This window comes from Poecilia formosa, unplaced genomic scaffold, assembly GCF_000485575.1.
Source record: "Poecilia formosa unplaced genomic scaffold, Poecilia_formosa-5.1.2 Scaffold7, whole genome shotgun sequence".
NCBI classification, from domain to species: Eukaryota; Metazoa; Chordata; class Actinopteri; order Cyprinodontiformes; family Poeciliidae; genus Poecilia; species Poecilia formosa.
In genome coordinates, this window is record NW_006799946.1 from 85,679 (window position 1) to 108,105 (window position 22,427).

The 22,427-nt window shown below is 40.9% G+C and overlaps 1 protein-coding gene across 1 annotated transcript; it reads left to right on the plus strand.

The window, feature by feature from the left end:
* Positions 1–409: 409 nt before the first annotated feature.
* On the plus strand, positions 410–21,702 carry LOC103153033 (disintegrin and metalloproteinase domain-containing protein 12-like). Its single transcript, XM_016661538.1, has 13 exons — positions 410–485; positions 3,017–3,297; positions 6,804–6,893; positions 7,041–7,236; positions 7,356–7,464; positions 8,617–8,815; positions 10,186–10,263; positions 12,681–12,789; positions 13,448–13,583; positions 14,133–14,235; positions 15,592–15,852; positions 19,183–19,364; positions 19,561–21,702. Exons 1-13 carry the CDS (start codon positions 410–412, stop codon positions 19,628–19,630), a joined length of 1,890 nt encoding a protein of 629 aa, XP_016517024.1. The 3' UTR covers positions 19,631–21,702.
* The last annotated feature ends 725 nt before the right edge of the window (positions 21,703–22,427 follow it).

Sequence of the window (22,427 nt, forward strand, 5' to 3'; positions counted from 1 at the left end):
TGAAATGTATATTTAAATTAACTATGACCTTTATGAGAATAAAAAGGATAGCTAGTATTTTCCCCTTATAGCTTTAGAAAATGGCTTGTCAGAGGTTCCATCTAAAATATCGTTCAGGTCTTTAGAAATTAGCTGTGGGCCGCAAGATCTCTGAAAGCCTTTAGGTCTCCTGCATTAACGCAGCGTGGGACAGATCAAACGCAGGTAATATTAACTGGAAATGATTCCTTATCATAGACCTCGCACAGATCTATTGAAGCCTTGGCTCTCTGTTGCTGCTTATCCACAGAGATTTCTTTGTGCTGTTGCTCCTCTGAAGCTTAAAGGCCAACTGTCAAACACAAGCTCTAGGTTAAAGGTTGAAAAACGACTGCAGACGACTAGAGGAGAATCTTAGCCCTCTATAAAGATGGAGCAGGATGAAGTGGAAAATAACGCAAGACTGTCAGACAGAGCAAAGAAGACACTTAAGACTCCGGGCAAAGGTGACGACTGCTCATCTATAATTGAGAACAACGTTGTAAAAAAGAAATAAATAAAAATAAAACAAAAATGCTGACATCATTCTTCATCATTCTTCATCATTCCTCATCGTGGTGGTAGTCCAGAGTGTCGTCGGCGACCGTAGAGCTCCAGATGTGCCAATCTTAGCTGGCACTGAGTGTGTGCTGGTGCCCCTTAGGTCTACAGCTGCTAAATGCCATCCAGTGTCATTCGCCTCTGCCTTTGCCGTTTCTCAGCCGTTAGTCATCTACTTTCCAAACACCAGCCTTACTTTTTCTGCTCATAAACAGCAGCTGGTTCGCTAACTTCTTGAGCACTTCAGAGCTACTAAAAACAGGGGGTGGAAGGGAAAGCAACGATGTTAGTGACATTGCTTGTAATTGAAGCTTTGAGAGGTGAGGAGGGGGTGAGTTCATGGAAATTGAATGATTACAGCAAAAATCCAGGGGTGGGTTGCAGCCTAACCTAGCAGGTTTTGCCTTTGGTTTTCAGGGCAAAGAGGAAATCACAAACGGCGGTTTCTGAGGGAAGCGGCCTTGCCTTGTGACGGCTGTTCTTCCTGAGAGGAGATGAGAGGAAACGAGAACACACATTATTGTTGTTGTTAGCAATGTGCTCATTGCCGTCCAATTTGTAATTACAAATCCTCCTGTGATCTTTCGCTTTAATCCAGAACTTTTGAAGATGCGCTTTGAGGGTAGCTGACATTCACCCCAGCGCTGGCTTCAGTCAGCGAGGGGTGGGCTGGAAGGGAGACGTGGGTTGGGGGAGGTGCTGTGATGGTCAGCGGTTGATGTGAGCCGACTTGGCACATCAAAGCCATGTCAGGAGTGAGGTTGTGTCGGAACATTCACGGTGTAGTCATGACATATTTAAAACGATACTTGATGTGAAAAACTCAACAGAGAAAAACAAAGTTTGAAAGGGTTGCTATAATTGAGCAGCACATAGATGTCTCCTCCTTCTTGTACATCCAAAAAGACTCAAAATGGAGGTTTTAACAACTCGTGTACCTGCGCACACAGCGCATCTGGGTGTAGGCTCGTCGCCAACTCAACAGACTGATTTAAATTTTACTTAATAGATCACTAACTCGACATGTCACAGAGCTAAATGCATTAAAATGGTCTTGCTTTGCGTATTTACTACCTGTTAGGTTGTGAATACACGTTGCCTTGCAAAGATCTGAAGGTCCACCTGAGACGTTTCCACATTTTGTCAGATCACAACCTTAGACCATGCATCTCGTTGGGATTTTTACGCTGATCATCCATCTACATAAACCGAAAACCTGGCTAAGGATTGCCTTAATCCAAGGAGCTATCAAGAGACCAGTGGTAACTCTGGAGGAGCTGAGAGCCACAGCTCAGGTGGGAGAATCTGTTAACATGTTGACGAGCTGTAAACCGTTTTTGCAAAAAATACCATTGGGAAAATGGAAACGAACGCTTTTCGGCTAAAATGAAGTCTTTGATCGTTTTAATGAAAATAAAAGCTATTCCTATGATTATTAAGGAAGCCATAAATAATTTTAAACACATGTAAAATGTAAAATGTAGATAAAACAACCTTTTGAATTAGAAGCAAACTTTTGGTTGAATAAAAACAACTGAATTCATATTAATCCACAATAACTCCTTAATTAAATGAGTTACAACATTGAATTTCCCCTTTGGGATCAATAAAGTATTTTTGAATTGAACCGTATGGAGGATTAAAAAATGGTCTACCGTGGTTCTGCGGAACTTACTAATAGCCTCTACAAAAAGCATTAAAAAAAGTTCTACCATTTGAGCTTTCAAGCCCAAATACTTAAGAGGTTGGCAGATGTAGAAGCAGTGCAGAGGTATGATTGATAGGATACTTCACAATGTACCTTTCAAAAATTCAAGGGCTCTTTATATAACTCGATGAAAGAGTTGACCTGAATTACCCACTTGCTGTCACTTATCTGTGTGCACAGCTGTCAATGGGAAGATTACCTGCAGATTCCCCTATAATATTCAGCCTATTTCTGAGGGGGCTTTTTTAGCGTCGTTGGAGCAGTTGAAAATCTCATCCACTGCCACGCCGAAAAATGATACGCCACGCATGCTTTTTCTTTTGCATGTTTTAAACATAGACTTTCTGCAAAGGCACTATGCGATCAGACAAAAACTCAATAAAGCTTCAAGCAGTCTTTAGCCGAGATTTTGACTGACAAGAGCCTTGGGTTGTGTTCTTTCCTCACCCTCTCTGCCTGCTCCAAAAAGCAACATTAAACACAACCACCATCCCAGTTCTCTCATATTTCCGTGCGCCGAGAGCCCAGCAGAAAGAAGGTTGAGTTTTTATGATTCGCTGTCTCGTAAAATTTGTATAATCATATCTCCGTCTCTCCGTGGGGAGAGCAGTCCTGTGCCACTTGCATGCTGATGGAGCTTCAGAGAGGTTTCTGAGCCTTGGTGGTTAATTGATTTTGTGATTAGCGGTAATTGTCGCTGATTACATCAGACTGAAGAGGCCCCTTAAGGAGGGGGGAGCAGGGGGCGATGGGAAGGGCGGGCGGGGGGGGACTTGAGTCATCTTCTTCTTCAAGCTGTGCGTCTTTCACGTAGCATTTCTCTCACTCGCAGGTATCCCTTCCCAACCGTGTTCAGCAGCTGCAGCAAGAAGGACCTGATGGCAAGTTTTGAGAAGGGAGTGGGGATGTGCCTGTTCAACATGCCGGAGCTCAAAGTGCTCTACGGCGGGCAGAAATGCGGCAACGGCTACGTGGAGGAGGGAGAGGAGTGCGACTGCGGGGAGGTGGAGGTGAGGGTCAATAAACGGGAGTTTGCATCTCCACCGTTTCTCTCGTGAATCGCTTTTAATTGCTTAGCACGCTTTCAAAAAGAAGCATCAGGGGGCGGTTAAAACCGTGACGGAAGGCGGCGAAAGCCAAATCTCTTTTAGCAATGCAAACACATTCTCTGGAAGATGAGGCTAAAACTATGAGTAGGAATTTATACAGTCTGTGCAACGACGACGACTGAGGGAAACTACAGCCAACAGCTTCACCCTGTAAACTAATGAATTACTGAAGTGGATCTACGTCGGCATCCACATGGTGATAATTGTTGCTGAATGTTAAACAAAATAAAAGCTCATACAATTGAAAGCGATTGTTACCCTGAGGTTAAGCCTCCCTCTTCAACCATTCATTCGCTTTTCACAGAGCACCAATTCCTCCTCTGGCCCGTAGCATGATGCTGACACTTCTATGCTTTTCAGCTCGTAAAATGTCCCTTAGTTTGAAAGTTGCACTTCCGCCTATTCAGAAATGCATCTTGCCATGTGAGAAATCGAAGCTATTTTAAAATAAATACCGTGTTGTGAAAACGTATTTGCCCACCACAGTTTCTTATGTTTTTTTTGTTTTTTTTTGCTTTTGTCACAGTTAAATGTTTCCAGTTATTAGACACATGAATGTACAAAGGGCTTCTATTCAAATCAACCTGGATGCCCCTGAACTTAATCAAGAAGTACTTTTCCACTTGTTTGGACAGCTGAGGCAATAACTAACCTCTGTGTCGGGCCAAACACTCCCTTCTTCCTGTTAGCTCACTTGTCTTCCTGCTCTCTCGACTGTGTACCTTTACACATGATCTGCAGCCTGTGATTTGGGACCTCTGGACTATAAAATCTTAAAAAAAAAAAAAAAAAAGCAGCACATCACGAACAGATCAGAAACAACCACATTGCCATCTGTTTGGAAAAGCTTACTAAGTCCTTTCTAGGCTTCAGGACGTTAATGAACCACAGTGACATTCATTATCCACACATAGAGAAAACATGGAGCAGCGGGAAGAACGACACTGGGCTAAAGTTGCATGACCAAAAGGGAACTCCAAGGTCCACCTCTCAATTCTGACAAGCATCATCTGTATGTTTCTCTTCACTTTTGGAAAAATATTATGTGGGCTGATGACAAACCTTTCTTACTGCATCTGGTGTAAAACTAACTCAACGCTTCAGGAGCTGCTTTTCTGATTAGGTCATCCAGGTCAAGTTGACCTGGATGTCGTTGATGGAACATGAATTCTACTCGCTACCGGGAAAATCGTGGAGGGAAATGTCAGGTCTCTTGTTGATGAGAGATTTTGGGTTGTTGGAGCAGAGCAGTGATGTAAAACACACCTGAACGTCCACCTCTAAGTGGCTAAAAAAAAAAAAAAATCGAAGCAAAATAAAAAGGAAGCAAAATAAAGGTTTTAGAGAGACCTTGTCAAAGTTTGGGATTAAATTCGGTTGATCTTTTTGTGTCGTAACAAAAGCAAACCTTTAGTTCTCTACAGGAATGTAAAAGAGTAACATTCATCTATCACAACTAGTCAGAGTGACACGAGCAGTTATCAGGTATAAAGGGCTCGTTTTCACATGTTTATTTTGATCTTTTTTTCCCTGTCATAGAACAATTAATCAAAATTTTTTTTGTATTTGTTCAAGTTCTCTTTGCCTTATACTGAAGTCTCTTCAGTGGTCTGTGAAATATAGACATGAACAAGTAACAAAAAAATGAAATAAATAAGGAGGCAAGTACTATTTTTTCAAAATTGCAAACACATTCTTTAGAGGACTGGGTTAAAGATATGAACGGAAAGTTATTCATTGTTTAAGTGGACCTAGTTTGGCATACATGTAGTAACGGTTGCGAATATTGCTTGCAGTTGCAGGAAGCGAACAGAGGTAATGCAATTAGCGCAGACGGGCACATAAAGAAAACATTTATTCAAAATTTGAAAGGATGATTTGAGTTATGCAACAGCCTGATGAGGGACAACCTCGTTGTTGTTTGAGGTCCGTTTTTAACTTTGTTTTTCTGGGCTGTTCATGCTTCAGCCAGGCTTGAGCTGAACGTGTCCTTGTCCTTCAAAACAAAGAACGACCAAAACACAGCCGTCCTGAGCCAGCAGCGATAATCAAACCCTCTGTGGAGCCGAGCAGCGTTGCGCCAAAACCAGGCCAGATCCGATGACTCAGACAGCACCTCTCCTCACAAATAAAAAGCCTCATTACAAGTCCTTGGTTCTTTTCCTCTCAATCACAAACTACTTCTTTTCTGCCAGACTCCTCTGCCTCTTCTGGCCTCTGGGGCCCTGGGAACGGCCCCCCGCCCCCTTTTTATGGTTTGTTCAGCCTGAAAGGAGTTCTGGAAGGACCATCATGTCAGCATTGTGTCCCCTGCCAGCTCCATCCATCTAGTTCCTTCTGACTCTTACACCACTGACGCTATGATGGCAAAAAAGGGAAGGAGCTGGTCCTCGGGGGTCTAGTCAACATGCTTCTGTGTGAGATCATGCAATTGCGCTCAAAATTATTCCTACTCAGGCTCATTATAAATTTTACATGGTTCAACCCAATCCATAAATTTGTACATTCAAGTTTGTAAGAAGGCCACTTGTTTAGTCATTAAAATCCAGGTAGGAGTATTTTTTATTGTAAGAGTGTTTAATACAAATATGTACGCCACAATTTTCAGATTTTTATTTGGTTAAAAAAAAAAAAAAAATCTAAAACCATGCCCAATTTTTCCTCCACTTCAGCTCCTTTATCTGCCACATAAACTCCTATTAATTAACACACAAGTTTGAGGTTTAAATGAGACAAAATGCAAAAAAAAAAAAAAAAGTTTAAGGAGTAGTTTTGCAGTAATTAAGGCATTGGGAGACGGCGAGTTGCTGATTGCTCCGGCGTACGGGTCACAACATCATCCATCTTGGAACAGATGTTCCTCCTCAGAACATTGGAAGATGTTACATGACAGGGGGTACGATACAGATATGCTCCATCTCTCTTTGCACCGCAGAAAGGAATGTGTTCATGTGTTATCTTTACCAATTATATCTTCTGTCAAAAATAAATGAACTGCTGCGTGTTTCACGTGCAAGCAGGGCATTTAAAAAAAAAAATGCTATCTGTGGAAAATATGCTGCAGCTTGAAGAACTCCTTCACGTCTCGAGCGCGACTGTTGCACCACCTGCATAGAGGATGAATTGTAAAGAAATGTTCTTGAATCTCGTCATTAATCATTTATTTAACATCAGTGTTGCTCTAGTGAATGATATATCATTCTTTTATGTTTTGATGGACTTTCTACGGTTGATTTTGATTTTTTCTTTTCCCTCTTGTAAAAGACATTAAAAGTAGTAGGAGGTAAAGACTGAGGTATTAAACCAGATATTGCTGTTTCCTGTTCTCCGCCCGTTTCATTTTTATTGCCGCATCAATACTTACCTGCGTTTCCCTAATTTTTCATCATGTTTCATTTGGTTTAAAGGAATGCATGAATCCCTGCTGCAACGCTACTACCTGCACTCTGAAAGGCGATGCTGTCTGCGCACATGGGCACTGTTGCCAGGACTGTCAGGTAATTTGTGTTTCTGACAAACGGCATTCTGTAAAACGACATAAAACCGAATATATTTAATGAAATGTAGTTGCTCATACTCAGACGCTCGTTGCTTTGTTTGAGCTGTGCGTCTTTGTCTCGCTTGTTTTCTACCTCCGAGTGCAGCTGAAGCCGGCAGGAACGCCGTGCCGTGAACCCAGTAACTCCTGCGATCTGCCCGAGTTCTGCACAGGCGGCAGTCCCCACTGCCCTGCCAACGTCTACCTGCACGACGGCCACTCCTGCCTCAACGTTGACGGCTACTGTTACAACGGCATTTGCCAGACCCACGAGCAGCAGTGTATCACGCTGTGGGGCCAAGGTATGTGTGCGTAGGACGCTGGAAGGCCTCCTTACTGGCCCGGTTTGACTCTTAAAAGCTCAAAAATTGATACGAGCTCTCAAAGGGTTTTTTTTAATTTTTTTTATTGTGTCTGTCAGGAGCCAAGCCAGCTCCAGGGATCTGCTTTGAAAGGGTCAACTCAGCAGGGGACCCTTATGGCAACTGTGGCAAGGATTCAAAGGGCTCCTTTGCAAAATGTGAAGCACGGTGAGAGATGATGTTCCTGTAGAAATCAAAGCAGACCTTTAGTTTTGATATTCAGAATGATCTAACACTGCACCAAATAATTTGCTCTACACACGGGGGAAACGGATTTTCTTGAATATCGCAGTTTAGAATCGAATCAAACGTTCGCTAAACACAAACATCTCAATATCTTTATTTCTCAGTTTTCCAACTTCTTAGAAAGGCTCTTCTAGTGAAACATTGGTGATTTTAGAAAACAAAAAATCAGCTTGTTTGTTTTTTTGGTTTTTTTTGACTGATGGTGTGAATTTAACACTACCAGCTCCACCTCAATGGCAGTAACATGTTAAAAATATCCTAAAGGCAATCGGTAATCGCGCCTTTGCAGTGGAACTGTTGTTGTTTTGTTTTTGTTTTTTTGCAACCATTTGACACTACTGAGCACGGATTGCTGATGAAACCATTTGGTGGATATGGTAATGGAGGCATGTTATTGGATTTATTAAATTTTGGGCGGGATTGGAATAACAGGCTCTGGACTGCAAGGCTCTGTGTTATGCCCCAAGCTTTTTATACTTTCAAATATTCTAATACATTTTATATTATATTTATATCATTCAAAAAATTATAGCAAAACAAAATTTGTAATATTTACTTTTATTCAAATAAAAATTATAGTCAAATTAAAACTATGTAATCAGGCTCTTATGAGTGGTAATTGACTAAACTGTGCAGAGACTCATTAACAACGTTAAAAGGAACATATCTAAATGCTTTCTAGTTTTATTTTAAAAAATAAAAACATTCAAATAGTTTAGAGCAAGAAAATATGCATGTGACACTACTGCAGGTCATTGACTCAGGCGGATTAATCCAAATGCACGTCATGCTTTTTAGATTTTTGTTTGTAAAAGATTTAGAAAGTCATTTGAAATGTTCCTTCTACTTCAGGTTTATGCACTGCTTTGCTCTGATGTGTCACATAAATTCATGATAAAATACATCCCATTTGAAGAAAATGCAAAAAAAACAACAACAAAGTTTTTACTTGACTAGCCATAGCAGAAAGAGAACAAAAAACTCTCATGAATTTAAACTGGGATAGACAAAGACATTTGTTTCCGTTTCTTGACTATTTTTTTTTTTTCTGTGTTTTGATTGCCGTGCATGCAGAGATGCAAAATGTGGAAAAATCCAGTGTCAAGGTGGAGCAAACCGCCCGGTTATCGGCACCAACGCCGTTTCCATCGAAACGAATATACCCCTGCAGGAAGGTGGAAGGATATTGTGCCGAGGCACGCACGTCTACTTGGGTGATGACATGCCTGATCCAGGCCTGGTCCTGACGGGGACCAAGTGCGGAGACGGAATGGTGAGTTCGTATCACATCACATCCAGCAGTCTGCTAAGATACACATGCCACTCTGAAGTACATGATGGTGGAATTTAAGGCAGTTCATCCAGTCATTTTGAGAACAAAAACTTCTGACCCAATTGGTAATAAGAAGCGAGTGGATGCAATTTAACTGAAAGGATAAAAATAAATAAATTGGAAAGTCTAATGTGTCAGACAAAATGTATTACAGAAAAAAAAAAAAAGATTCCTCCCATTCCTGGCTCAGTTTTATCAAAGCTGAGGGAGAAGTATAACAATACTGCTTTCTTCCATTCACTTTTGGTGTAAATGTTGGTCAAATTAAATGTATTTCTTCCCCAAAGTATGTTGAAAATCAGTGCCTGAGTTTTCTGCAATTTAAATTTCTCTCTGATTTTTGTTTCATTTTATTTTTTCGCACATTTACAAAACATATAGGCAGCTTCTGTTCAAGGTTGGTGCCTCCCCTGAGGTTTTCTATACTCTCCTTGGAGTCACATTGGGTTAGATTGTCATTGTCCAGAGATTTCTTTGAACTAAACTAAGCTGAAGTAAGCAATATGAGGACATTTCAATGACGATGTTAATTTTTCTACTAACATGTACAAGCTTTAGGATAAGTGCTGATGTGTCTTTCTGAAGATGTTAAGTTTCCAAAGATTAATGAACAAATGTATATATATATATTTTTTATTATCCAAGACTCTTAAATAAAGATTATTTCTTCACATTGTATCTGTAACTCAAAATTATTTGTGTAAAAACAAAACATAATTGTTTTTACACAAACAATGCTACATGCTGGGAATAGCAGTGGAATAATGAATGATGAGCCAAAGGCCATGACTTAATGTATTAGACATTTTTCAGGGTGTGCTTTATTGTCATGTTGGACTTGCTTAAGCTCACACACTTAATTGATGACCCATTATTCACTCGATTTGGCTTCTCCCAGTGGTCATCAATTCAGCCAGTGGTCACTTCACTGATTCAGTTGCTCCATTTAGTCTAATTTACTTCACTGTAAACCTCTACCCATTTGTTATTTTATTTTATTTTTTTTAAAAGGGCCTCGGCCTTCTTCTGCCATTTCTCTCAGTGCCAGCTGCTGCTCATCCTCACATTTTAGACGGTTAACTTTGGGCGCGGTGCCTTTGACAATCAACTATGATGTATTTCCACTGGTAGCATAATTATATTTAATGCTGTTCTGATTTAGAGCTGTGGAGGGGGAAATGAAAAGAAATGGTGAGCTGGATGTGCCTCTTCCCTTTAAGAGATTAAAAGATTTAGATTCTTTTTTTTTTTTTAACTGCTCTGCCGTTTGAGCCCACGCTGTCAATATTTAATGTCTTTGTCTGCTTCAGATGTGTCTGAATCGTCGGTGCCAGAACGTCAGCGTTTTTAGTGTGCACGAGTGTGCAGCCAAGTGCAGCGGCCGAGGGGTAAGTGCAGCACCTTCCTCATCCTCGTTCGGCTGCAAAAAGCCGTTTCGAACAGATCTAAACCCGTTTAATACCCCATTTATTCCTCAAAGAAGCTTAAGCTGCGGTGTGTTCAAAATGCAGCCCATTGTGTATTTATTAGGGAACAAACACAACGCTTGGCAGTAAATCACTTAAAATGCTGAAAGGTTCAATCAGTTAGGCGTAATGATCTCGTTTATGTTCAGCTCTATGCGCCATTCATCATACGCCCAGGCTGTCACTCTCGTCCTAAACTGCGTTTTGAATCATTTCAGATTTTTTTATTTGGAGCACAATTCCACGAGTTTAACTTTAAGCCAGGTTTGCCACAGGTTTTTTGGATCTCAAATTTGACATTCTTGCAACGTACTCGTTTCATACCTCTTGAGCTTTTTCACATTTCAAGGTATTTTTTATTTTTTTTGTGGTAAGCAAACGCAAAGCGAGCAGGTTGTGCACATTCGCAGTGTTCATTCCTACCTGCTTAAGTCGAAGCCAATTGGATTCCTAATTGTTTCGAGAAAACGTTTCACCTTTTTATCCAAAAAAAAGGCTTCAGTTCTCAGCATGGTTGGAAGTAATAACGTTCTACGTTTTAGTTGGAGCAGTCTCTCTTAATAGAGCCATTAACGACACGTGGAATCTGAAGCCACTTCCTCAGTGTTGGATTTTCAAATTTAACGTAAATGGCTTCTTCCACTCTTCCCTCAAACTATTTATCCTCCCTGTCCAAAATGTCCTCTTTGCTGTCCTCAAACGTATCTGTTGGATTGGCCCATACTTTTTTTGTGGAGCAACGTTTTTGTTTCTCCAATTAAAGAAATAACATACTCATATTCCAATGAATACTGAACTTCTGTTAATTGTGGGGCTTGAAATGTACCTGAAATACCCCGTCTTTGTTTCTTGGACAACCCTTCAGCATATGGGATGTCGCTTGTCATCTTTTCTTCTAATCTCCTTCAGTGGACTGAGTTTGAATGCTTTCTTAAAATCGTGAATGAACTAACATAAGTCCAGTTAATGTATCCACCAGTTTGAGGAGCTGCTTGATGTGTTTGTGTTCCTCGTCTTTTCCCTTGTGGGAACTTTTTTTTTTTCTTTGGCCCAACGCTGAAAAGTCTCTGATGGCTGATAGATTAGGTGGCGAGATTCAAAAAGTAGGTACTACAAGATAAAGTCTCTCAACAGCTCCCAGAGGCTTCGGCCGTGACTGCGGCGCTCATTCTCTTCATTACATCTCCAGGACAAATGGTTTTGATTGCCTCTTAAAACGAAACATCGCCAGTTATTACAGGGGTCGTACTTGTTTGTGCAGTTCCAGTAAAGACACATAAAACCTCAAGGAATGTTTGACATACTGAAACAAAAGGATGTGGGTTTCTCTAGGAGAGAGGGCACCCCTGCATGCAGAGATTAGATCAAGATGTTGCTGGAAAGAGAATACCTCACCTGTTTCAGATTACCCAGGCAGGGAATCCTTCTGGAGTTTCTCCCTCCTGCACTGAGCAGGACGGGGGAAGATAAGAGGGTGAGACTGTACAAATGTGGTGTCAGAGAAATGCTGCGCTTTGTTTCTCGTACCAACTCGCCTTGATTTGATTTGCTCAAGGCACCACAAAGTGCACCTGAGTGGGAACAACTAGAAAATACTTTTTTTTTTTTTTGTTGTTTTTTGTTTTTTTTGTTTTGTTTTCTTGAATTCAGCTTTTGTAAACAAAGTTTCTGAAGGGTTTTAAGCATAAATTCGACCGATGTGACATTTCTAGCCAGGTGACCTCGTTTCAGATGTAAAACAGATTTTTATTTGGCCGGAATTTATTTCGTATTTATCATTTAAATTAGGTAGCAGCCTTCGTGAGTCAAAATCAGCAGCGCTCCGAAAGATCTAAGTGACGTTTGCAGCCAATTTTATAAATTTCATAGGTTGGTAGAATTGCACAAATAAGTCCCCCAGAGATTGGAATTAGTCAGTATCCCTTCGATCAGCTCTGATCAGCGCTTTGAATGCTGAAAAATTATGTTTTCTTTCTTATACAACAAAATTTAAGTATAACAAATATCAACCAAGATGCACTTTAAGAATAATGGTAATAATTCTGTTAATCTTTTGTGTTCTGAAGGATTTAAAACTACTACCTTTATAACAGTATCAGCACATATGTATTTATTTTTCTCTTTTTTTTGTGCTGGTGTCCTTTAAAACAATAAAAAGAAAAAAGAACAGTCAAGTCAGACATCAAAGAAAACCAGAAAATCGTTTTTACCAGCCAAACCCTGATCAGCGGATTTCTTCTCTTTCGTCGTTTATAAGACGTAGCTTTGTAGCTAATGTCATATTGTCAAAACCCCACCTTTAAAACCTAATCTCCAAATGTGTTTTTCATGCTCTGCAGGTGTGCAATAGCAACAAAAACTGTCACTGTGAGGCTCACTGGTCTCCTCCCTTCTGTGACAAGGCAGGTTTTGGAGGAAGTGTGGACAGCGGCCCCATCAGGCTGACGGGTAAAATCTACGTCTTGTGTTCTTATAAAGTCCTGGACTGTATCTGTTTGGAACAGACTGGTTAGGCACGATCTCAGGAATAAACACTGAACCATCTGCAACAGTAAAACTGCTCCAGTTTATACTCATTTGTAGGTGAAGGGAAGCATTCACTTTCAACCGGAGGACGCCTCCTGCACCTTCAGAAGAATGTTGTCTTTACTACGTGCTAGAGGTTATGGAAGAAGATCAGATTTTTTTTTTTGGAGATGCTGACTGGCCTCTCACCTGTCTGTTTCTCAGTGCATCTCGTACTTCTTTACATTTTGCTTCCAGGCAGCTAGACGTTCTTGTAGCTTTTAAATTGGTCTTGAGCAACAGTTCTTCAGGCTTCAGAAATCTTGAAAGTTTTGCTTTGGACATTGGTTGCTTTTTTTTTTTTTTTAATGAGATCGTGGCACCTTTTTGTTACTATGTGCTTGAAAATGGAAAAAAAAAAAAACAAAAAAGGAACAATGGTAAAAAAAACAGTTAAAAAAAAGTTTTAAAACATCCCAGATCCTACATTGTCTGCAGAAAATACGCCCACAGCAAAAAACACCGACAGTCGAAGCTGCTGAAATATCAGCTTGACTTGTTTAAGTTCCTGTTACTTCCATATGTTTGTTTTTATGAGCAGACAGCAGGAATCTGGCTGTGGGTATCCTGGTGGCTCTCCTCACCGTGCTGGTGGCAGCTCTGATCGTCTGCGTCAAGCGGAAAACCCTGATTGGCCTCCTGTTCGCCAGCAAGAAGGATCAAATGGAGAAGCTCAGGTTATAATTCAGTCATTTATCGACGCGTTGTCTAAAATGTTTAAAAGTAAGAGTTGGAATGTTTTCCAAACTGATATCCAGGCTTCCAGGGCAGTCTGGAAAAGTATGGAATATGGTTTAAGTATTTTCCCAGGTCTGGATAAGTTTCAGAAAAATGTTTTCCTTTGCTACTGTCTAAACATCCATCCATCCTTACTTCCTTCCTTTGTTTCTTCATTCCTTTTGTCTTTCATTCTCCTTTTTCCTTCTTTCTTTTGATCTTACCTTCCTTCTTTTTTCTAGCTTCCTTTTTGTTATCCTATATAATTTGCCCCATTGCTTCTTTCCTCCACTTTCTTTCTTTCTTTCTTTCTCTTTCCTTTCCTTCTTTCTGTCCTATCTTTCTCTCTTTTTTACTTCTTTCATTGCTTCTTTCCTTCCTTTCTTCCTTCAATCCTTCCCTCCAAAATGTATATAGAAACCCTGAAGAGAATATTTGCTTCCACTGTATTCTGTAAAGTGAAGTCGGATTGATAAAACAGGCTCTTTATTTTCCTGTTCGTGCGGCAGATCAGAAAGCGCTCCAGTCAACGGACCGTCGGCTCCAAAGCATCACCCGTCTTCTCCGACCCGACCGGCCCCACCTCTGCCCCACAGTGCCACCATCTTCAAGGTGACATCTTCATCTACCAAACCCCCTAAACAAATTGCAAACGGCATCCCTACTGTATCCGTCTGAACAAAGCGGAGGATTAGCGCGTCAGTTTTCTGCCGATGTTGCAGCGGCTCCCACAAATCATCCTCCGCTGAATTGATGTGTTGTTTTCACACAAACGGCAGCTCGTTCAAATCCAATTAAGTCATCCCACTGAACGTGGATGTACGGAGGAGGCAGTGATAATGGAGTGCGGTGGTGAGCGAACGGCGGGGGTTTGGGGGGGAGGGGGGCTTAGGACACGCAAATGCATTTCTTGTCATTAGCAGCTGCCTGCTCAGAGAGAAATTGATTTATCTGCGTGTGAAGAATGTCGAGTTGCTCAGTTTGACACCTTAAAGTAATTTTGTTGCTAATAATTGTGAGACAGAGGCCACGTTCTCTGCTGTAATGACTCTTGTGGCTGCTTCGCTGCGTGCTTTGACCGCTCCATTATCGCCCCAGCGCTAACAGGAAGTGATCTGATGGATGTGGAGGTTGCTCAAGAGCAAAGCCTAAGATGTTAGGTTAGAGCAGACACTTGTGTTGTAATATGTGTCCGATGCAAAGTTTTCTTTCGATTTTAGTTTGTCCCTGTATTATCAAAAATGTTAATGTTTCGCTTGATTTTTATCTGAAATACCAACACATCGGTTTATAAATCATTTTAACCTTAACAATCCTAAAAAGTGCGGCAGGCATTTGTATTCAGTCGCCCTCTTTTTCGTTTCTTATTCGGGGAGCCATGTCTCGTTTTCTTTAGCTTCCACAGTCGTTCAATACTTTTTGTTGGCGTATCAAATAAAATCTGCGCTCTTCCTACGCCCCCCCACCCACCCCCCAAAAATGCATTAAAGCTTGTGGTTGCTATGTTGAGAAGAAGTGAACAGGTTCCAGGGGTGCTCATACTCTAGCAGGGCAGTTGGCAGCATCTGTTTTTTATTTGGCGAGGGGAGAAAAGATGTAAGGCTGTTTGAAGTCGGCACAGTGCAGGTGAGGTCATTTTCCACTTGTGAAAGGAAGGAGTGCCTTGGTGTGTTTTAGCTGCTCACATCTGGCTGGGTCTAAATATGAAGCAGACTTATATCATGGCCATACCTGATCTCCAATCTCTCTTGGTGTGGTCTGTTTCGCTGCGTGCGTTCAGGAATTAGCCCAAACCTGCGGGCTTCTGGGAAAGTTAAACTAGTTACCGGTGAAGGATTTACATGATTGATTCGTATGTCCTTGACAGCGTCCGGAAGGAGAGGAAGAGGAGGAGAAGGAGGAGGAGAACATGATTGATTCTGAAGGGGATCAGATGGTTTAACTTTTCCACACTCATCTTTTCTGCAGTCTCCTCAGCGGGCGTCGGATGCAGCGCCCCAGTTGGCTCCCTACCCGTCCCACAGTCTGCACAGACTCCCCCAGTGCCCTCCAGTTCACCTCAGCCACCCGGTCCCTCTGTCTCTCACGTTGTCCCTCACCCCTGGGCCCAGACAGCCGAGGCCCCCGGCGCCTCCGCCCCACCGGGCCCCTCTGCCTCACACCCACGTGGCACCGAGGGCGACGTCGTTTCGCAGCGTGTCACACCACAACTCCTGCAGGATGGTCATGGTGAGTGAATTTCCTGCTTGCTCAGTCGGAAACATTTGGTGCCATAATGTTGCCGTAGCTTCCCTGCTGCATCTGGAGTGCTCGTACCCCGGTAACACCTGCCCAGGGGAAACGATGGCGTTTCGACGCCGGTTGTTTTCACGGCGCTTTTGTGTCCTACAATAGCAGCGGCTTGTTAACGGCTACGAGCAATCTAAGAAAAATAAAAGAACGTCGATCCTGCTCCACGAAAACCGCCACGTAAATTATAAGAAATGGAGCCAGACATGCTGCGAAGGAGGGAGCAAATCTGACAAAAATATCAGAGGGTTGTAAACCTGCTGCTGCAGCCATTCTAGGGAGTTTAGTGTTTTGCCTCTCAGGCTGGAAGAGAAAGTTGTTGATTCCTGGAGTTCAGTCTCAACGAAAAAAATTCTTCTTCTCCAACTACCTAGTTTACGACGCTTTGCAAAGGCGCTCGTGCCACTTGAACTTCCACATTTTTCATGGCACAGTCACAAACTTTAATGTATGTTATTGTGATAAACCAACACATTGGAGCGTAACTGGAAAGAGGAATAAAAAAAACAAAAACAATACGGGATGGTGTGCAGATTCTGAGAACCCTTGCATTAGACCAAAGGACCCTCTTCCACATGTTGGCTTAATATTACTTTTACACTATTTTATTTTGGGGTATCAGGGCAAAATGGGCAGAGTTCTCAGTAATGCACTACATTGTCTCAGTCTATATCACAAAATCCCAGTGAAACGCATTTAATTTTGTGACAAGATCTGAAAATGATGATGAGCATAAGTGCTTTTGAAAGGCCCTGAACATTCCTAACTTTTCTACTACATTTTAACTGGATCTGTTTTATTTTTTCTTACCTTTTTGTACCTTGTTGAAAATTTGTCTATTAGGGACAGTGAATAATAACTCTTTATTTAAGTAATTTAAGCTGCAGTAATTGGTGTTTGAGCTCTAGAAAATTGTTTTTCTGTCCACATGTAAGAATTTTTTTTTTGTCAAGCTGTCGAGGATAATTAGCTTTTCACTTCCTAAAATTGCATAGAAATGTATTTTTTGATGATTTCCATTCACCAGCCAAGGCTCAGTTCCCAGGAGTTCAGTTCAGCTGAGATGAAAAAGTGTCATAATTTTTTTTTTTTTCTCCTGCTAATTTGCTCACAAAATAAGAAATTTTCAGGTCTCGGGAGGAAAGCAGGAAAATCGACGGGCTTTTTTTTTTTTTTTGTGAATTTGTTTTGTGCCAAATAAGTTTCACCTTATTGCTCAAAACTACATTTACACATGGAATTGTCACATACTAGCTTCAAAATGCTTTTTCAGCTGTCTTTCTTTAATCAAAGTCCTGGTCCTTGCAGATGAAAACAAGCATTTGATGTAAGATGAAAATCTTCCATTAATGAATGTAATATTGAGATCATAGACCCAGATCATAGCATCACAGATCCTGCACAATATTTAACAATGGGGATAATGATGTTCTAACGCATATGTCTCATTTTTGCCTCAGAAACTAAAGATTGTCTCTAATGGATGCTATGGACTTGTTCACCCAAAGATCACTTGCTTTCTTAGTTTCCTCCAAGACAAACTTGAGTTGTCCACCATTTTGTTTATTTATTCAAACTGCAACTAAGAAGTGGAAAATGAGAGACTTTATTGAAACTAAGCCACAGTCAGGTAGACCAAACATTACATTTCACAGTCGTAAGTGCCAGGAAAATTGTTCAGAGTCAAAAAAAAAAAAAAGGGAAAAAATAGAAAAGGGTGAAACAATGTATACATAAATTCCGTTGACATATAATTCTGCAGACGCAATGATATTCCAACTGGAGAGTTATCCAAAACACAAGGAAAAGTTGACCTGTTGTTGGTCACAGCTGAAAAAAGAAAAAGAAAAAAAAAACCCGGCAGGAACGGAAGTGTCGTTGTCAGTATCCCGATGACAGCATTAATTTGTCAGTTGTCCATCTCACATTTGCAGTTCATGAAAGATAGACTGAGAATTTACAGGAACATCTGGCTTGATGGCAAGAAGAATAAAGCACTGCACCGTCTGAGAAAACAGTGTCTCGTCCAACACTGCCACAAAACAATGTTTGCTGTTCTTGACAACAAAGGGGGAACGATACACATTAAGAGCTCACGTAAGCTTTTGACCAGGGTGATTCTGGTATCTTCTCTTAATGGTACGCTTTGAAAAGTTACTTGCCAACAACCGAGTGACAGAAACGTTTTTTCGTTTCGTCATTCATATTCTCTAAAAAAAAAATTGACAAAGATCTGCAATTCTGTCAGCGTATGTCAACTGATACCCACGACTTCATTTTCTTCTAATCATTTCCTGTCTTCCTTAAAGAAATTAAAAACCTGAATAACATAAATAAGTCTCACCACTGACTCAATGACGCCAAACATTCTTTGTCACCGCTGTTGAGAGTGGTAACTGCATTTTCTTTAGCGCTTATTGAAAGGCAAATTTAAATTAAGGCTTTTTCTCTTTTTTTTTTACACATTTCTTTTGCAGATCGGTGTTGTCATTATATGGCGCCGCTTTCATTTCTGTGTCCGTTTTACAACGTCGGCGTTTAGTTTTTGCACAGCTTCTCGATTTCCTCACACCTGTTCAGCAGGTGCCGTGCAGCAGCTCTTTGGCAGGATTTTGCATTTCGGAAGTAGAACCCCCTCAGCTGCTCCTCGTTGATGTCAAAACGTGAAAGCAATTCCTTTTGGCAGAAGACTTTCCCTGACAGTATCTTTGGCAGCTGTTCGGCAGCTCCAGCATGTTGACAGAAGACATAAAACACTAGTGAAAGCTCTCTGCTGGGGGGCACCAAGGCTCTGCTTCCACACATGATTTCTGCAGTTTGGGGTCAGCTGCGTTTTGCTGAGGCTGCAGAAGAATTTGCAGGCACCTAATCACTTTATCAGAGTCGCTCATTTCACTTAACAGCAATTCATTTGGTTGTTGGCAGTTGAAAAATATTTTTGGACGGAGCTCAAGCGAAGCTGGCCCTGTTTACTGTGTTTGGAGGATTTGCTGTCTGTGTGGAGCGTTGAGCTATCGTTGTCGTTGGCGAAGCCAAGGAGAAGACGCATGGAAGTCTGCTAAGATCCTGACCTCAGTTTTTCCAAAAAAGATTTAAACCACACGATGCCTCCTCTCATCATATGTTGCCTGATAAGTGTGCCAAGGTGTCTGAAAAGGAGAGGAGGAGAAAGAAATAAGAATAAAAAAAATCACACATGCCGTAATTATCTGTTTATGAGTGCCCTCTGGTGGCAGTCCTCAGCTGTTGTTTTCTGTTTTCCTCGAGCAGGAGCTCGAGAAGCCTAGCCCCCCTCAGAAACCTCTGCCCGCCGACCCGAGGACCTCCCGGCTGGCGCGGAGTCCATCTGGTGTCCAGAGCAGCACTTTAGTCCGAGGGTCCTCTGCAGTGCGCGGCCCTGCAGCGACACCCGGTGCCTCCAGACCTGCACGCCCCGTACCACACCCCAACAAGTGAGCAGCTTTCTTTCACCATCCACACCTCAACTCATTACGGATGTGAATTTTGTAATACTATAGAGCTTTTCATAATACTTTTTAACCGTTCTTTTTTCCAGGGTTGGATTATACATGTACATATGCGAAAGCACATCTTTTGTTGATAAATCTCGCATATCTCCTTTTCTTTTTCTTTTTTTTCCACCCGTAGGCCAAGTCCCAAGCATCCTCCGACGCTACCAAAGCCTTGCATCATCGCCAACGTCAGATACAGCAGCTGAGACTTTGGCCACAGGGGACAGTTTCTTTCTCTTTTTTTTTTCTTTTTTTAACAGAAACAAATTTAAAAAACAAAACTGCACTATGAAAACTCTTGAGAACCCCACATGAAAAAAAAAAAATGACAGAGGCACCTTTGAATTGTGAACCATGAGATTTGCTGTGTCCCTTTTAGTGCTCCGCCTCTGAATGGTGCTACAAGTCTGCGCTCAGGTCGATGTAAAGTATTTATAATTGCGTATTTATTGCCACCCAGTGCACTGTGCCAGACACTTTTACTACACAGTAACAACTTCGGCTCTTTTTTATCTCACTTTTTTTTATATTTACACTGATGTATTTTGAAGAAGGAAAAAAAAAAAGAGTATGAAAAACATTTCTGTGAATCATTTAGATGTGCAGTGGCTTTTAAAAGTTTTCATAACCTTTCAGGTTTTTCCTGTTTTGTCACTGAAAGTTCAGTTTCATGGTATGTTATGTCAATGGCCAAACCAGAGTACTCTACCATTGTGAAGAAGAAGTAAAATCGTGCGTTTTAGTTTACCACAAGCCATGAAGGGGGGGACCCAGCGAACGTGTGGAAGAAGGTCAGATGATGAAGAAATTGAACTCGTGGGCCTTCGTACAAGATCTGTGGAGAAAATTAGAATGTCCCAGTCAAAGTAAAGCCCTGAATCCAACTGAGAATCTATTTCCATCCAGTCTGCCTGAGCTTAAGTTGATTTGCGTAGCAAAAATTGGCAGAAAGTCTCGAGATGTGCAAACCTGGTGGAGCAGCGACTCAAAAGACATGTAGGTGTAAATGGAGCAAATGAAGATTCTACACAGTAAATGACTCGGGGGGGTGGAAGCGAGTGAATTCAGCTTTTTCTTGTCAGATATTTTGAAAAACATGCTTTACTTTTCTACCACTTCACATTTATGCACTGCTTTGTGTTCAACTATTATTAAAAAGAATACCAATTAAATTTATAAAAAATATATGGTCATAGATAAGTGAAAGACTTTGGATGGATACTGTGACAAAATGTGAAAAACCTAAAGGATTATGATTTGTTTTATTTTTTTTTTATTTACAAGGCACTGTGGATGTCTATCTGGAAAAAGTTTAAAAAAGGGAACTCTTGACATTATGGTTTTGTTCTCTAAACTACATGTGGAGCTTAAAAATGAGTATTTCGCAATGACTGATGATGCCTGTAAGGTTTCTTGAAGAGGAATGCTCTGTGTAGCACCTTGAGCCAATCTGGAAAGCCTTGAAACAACCACAGAAACACCGACAGTGATTTTACAACCTCAGCTCTGCAGCACACTCTACAATCAGAGGGTATTGTGTTGGACTCCCTTTTCTTCATCTGCATCACAAAAAGTTAAGTGAAGCCAGAGAACCGAACTCTGGTCTAAAACGAGTTGAAATCAAGAACCTGTGAAACATGGTGTCTGCGTGCATGCGCGAGCGTGTGTTTGCGTGTGTGTGTGTGTGTGTGTGCGTGTGCGTGTGTGCGTGTGTGTGTGTGGTTTTTTTGTAAGAGTTTGACTCTATGCCTTTCTGAACAAAAGACTCTGATTTAGCCATGGAATCATTAAATACTTTGCTCACGTGTAAACAACAGCTGTTCAGCTGCAGCTTTCTCGAAAATACTTTTTACTTTGACGGTTAATGGACAGTTTTGGTTTTTTTTATGTTTTGCTTTTTTACTTTGGCTTTATATAGAAAATCAATTTACATGTTGTTTTATCATCCTTGATGAAGAAATTGTTTACTTGACTGCAGTTCAGTATGTGTCTACATGCACACTGAAAATACTTTGCATGCATATTATTTTTAGTTTCAGTTTTTTGTTTTTTTAACTCTGCATTCACTTGCCTTTTCTCTGTGCTCATGTACAACGTACGTTACGTATGTATGTGTGTTTGTTTGTTGTATTACAGGTGAACACATTTTCACATGTTTTTTTAACTCATGACTGTTTCATACTTTACATGTAAAGAAACCCTGAAGTGTCGTTCACCAAGTTCAAAAACACAGGCAGCATTAGTAAAGCTGTTTTTAATAAAGAGGACAGTTTCTGGGTTTTCCTGTGTGTGTGTTCACATTAAGTCACATTATGACTGGAGTCATAAGAATGTTAAGAGCATAAAGCAGGGTTCATATACAGTCTGAAAAGTCTGGAATTTGATTTCAGTTTATTCCTGGTCAGAATAAGTGTGGTAAAATCCAACTTTATTGCCTATTCCATAGTCTCATAGTTGGCTTTACTCCCATCCTTCCTCTCATCCTTGTGGTTCTTAATTTTCTTCTTCCTCATCCTTATTTTTTTCTTTCCTAATTTATTTCTTATGAATTTTCTTCATCTTTCCTTCTTTCTGTCTGTCCTTTCTCCCTATCTCTTTTTTCCAGGTTCTATATTTAAAACCAGCCGTGCTAACTGCCATAATTTCATAACTTTTTCATATTTAAACAAAGGAAGGTATAAAGGACTGAGAAGTCTGGAAAATTGTGTCTGGAAATCCATAGAATTATGCAAGATCATACATTAAGCCTTAAATCCAGTTTATTAGAAAATTTCAATGTTAAATAAAACCAATTAAAACAAATTACCGAAACAACAGTCTGCTGAAAGCATGTCCATGTAGTCTTTGATATATATGTACCATGTACTCGTTCAGAGCATCAATGCCCCGATCATCGGCTGAAGTGCAAGTATTAAATCCAAAATTTACTTTCTTCATATCTCGAACCCCTTATAATCATCAAGATCATTTTATTTTATTTTATTTCTTACGATGCCTCTGGTT

Coding starts and splice junctions, on each gene's coding strand:
- LOC103153033 (XM_016661538.1), top strand. CDS start 410: ATGGAGCAGGATGAAGTGGAAAATAACGCAAGACTGTCAGACAGAGCA. Junction 10,264..12,680: donor CCAAGTGCAGCGGCCGAGGG/GTAAGTGCAGCA, acceptor CATGCTCTGCAG/GTGTGCAATAGCAACAAAAA. Junction 15,853..19,182: donor ACTCCTGCAGGATGGTCATG/GTGAGTGAATTT, acceptor TTCCTCGAGCAG/GAGCTCGAGAAGCCTAGCCC.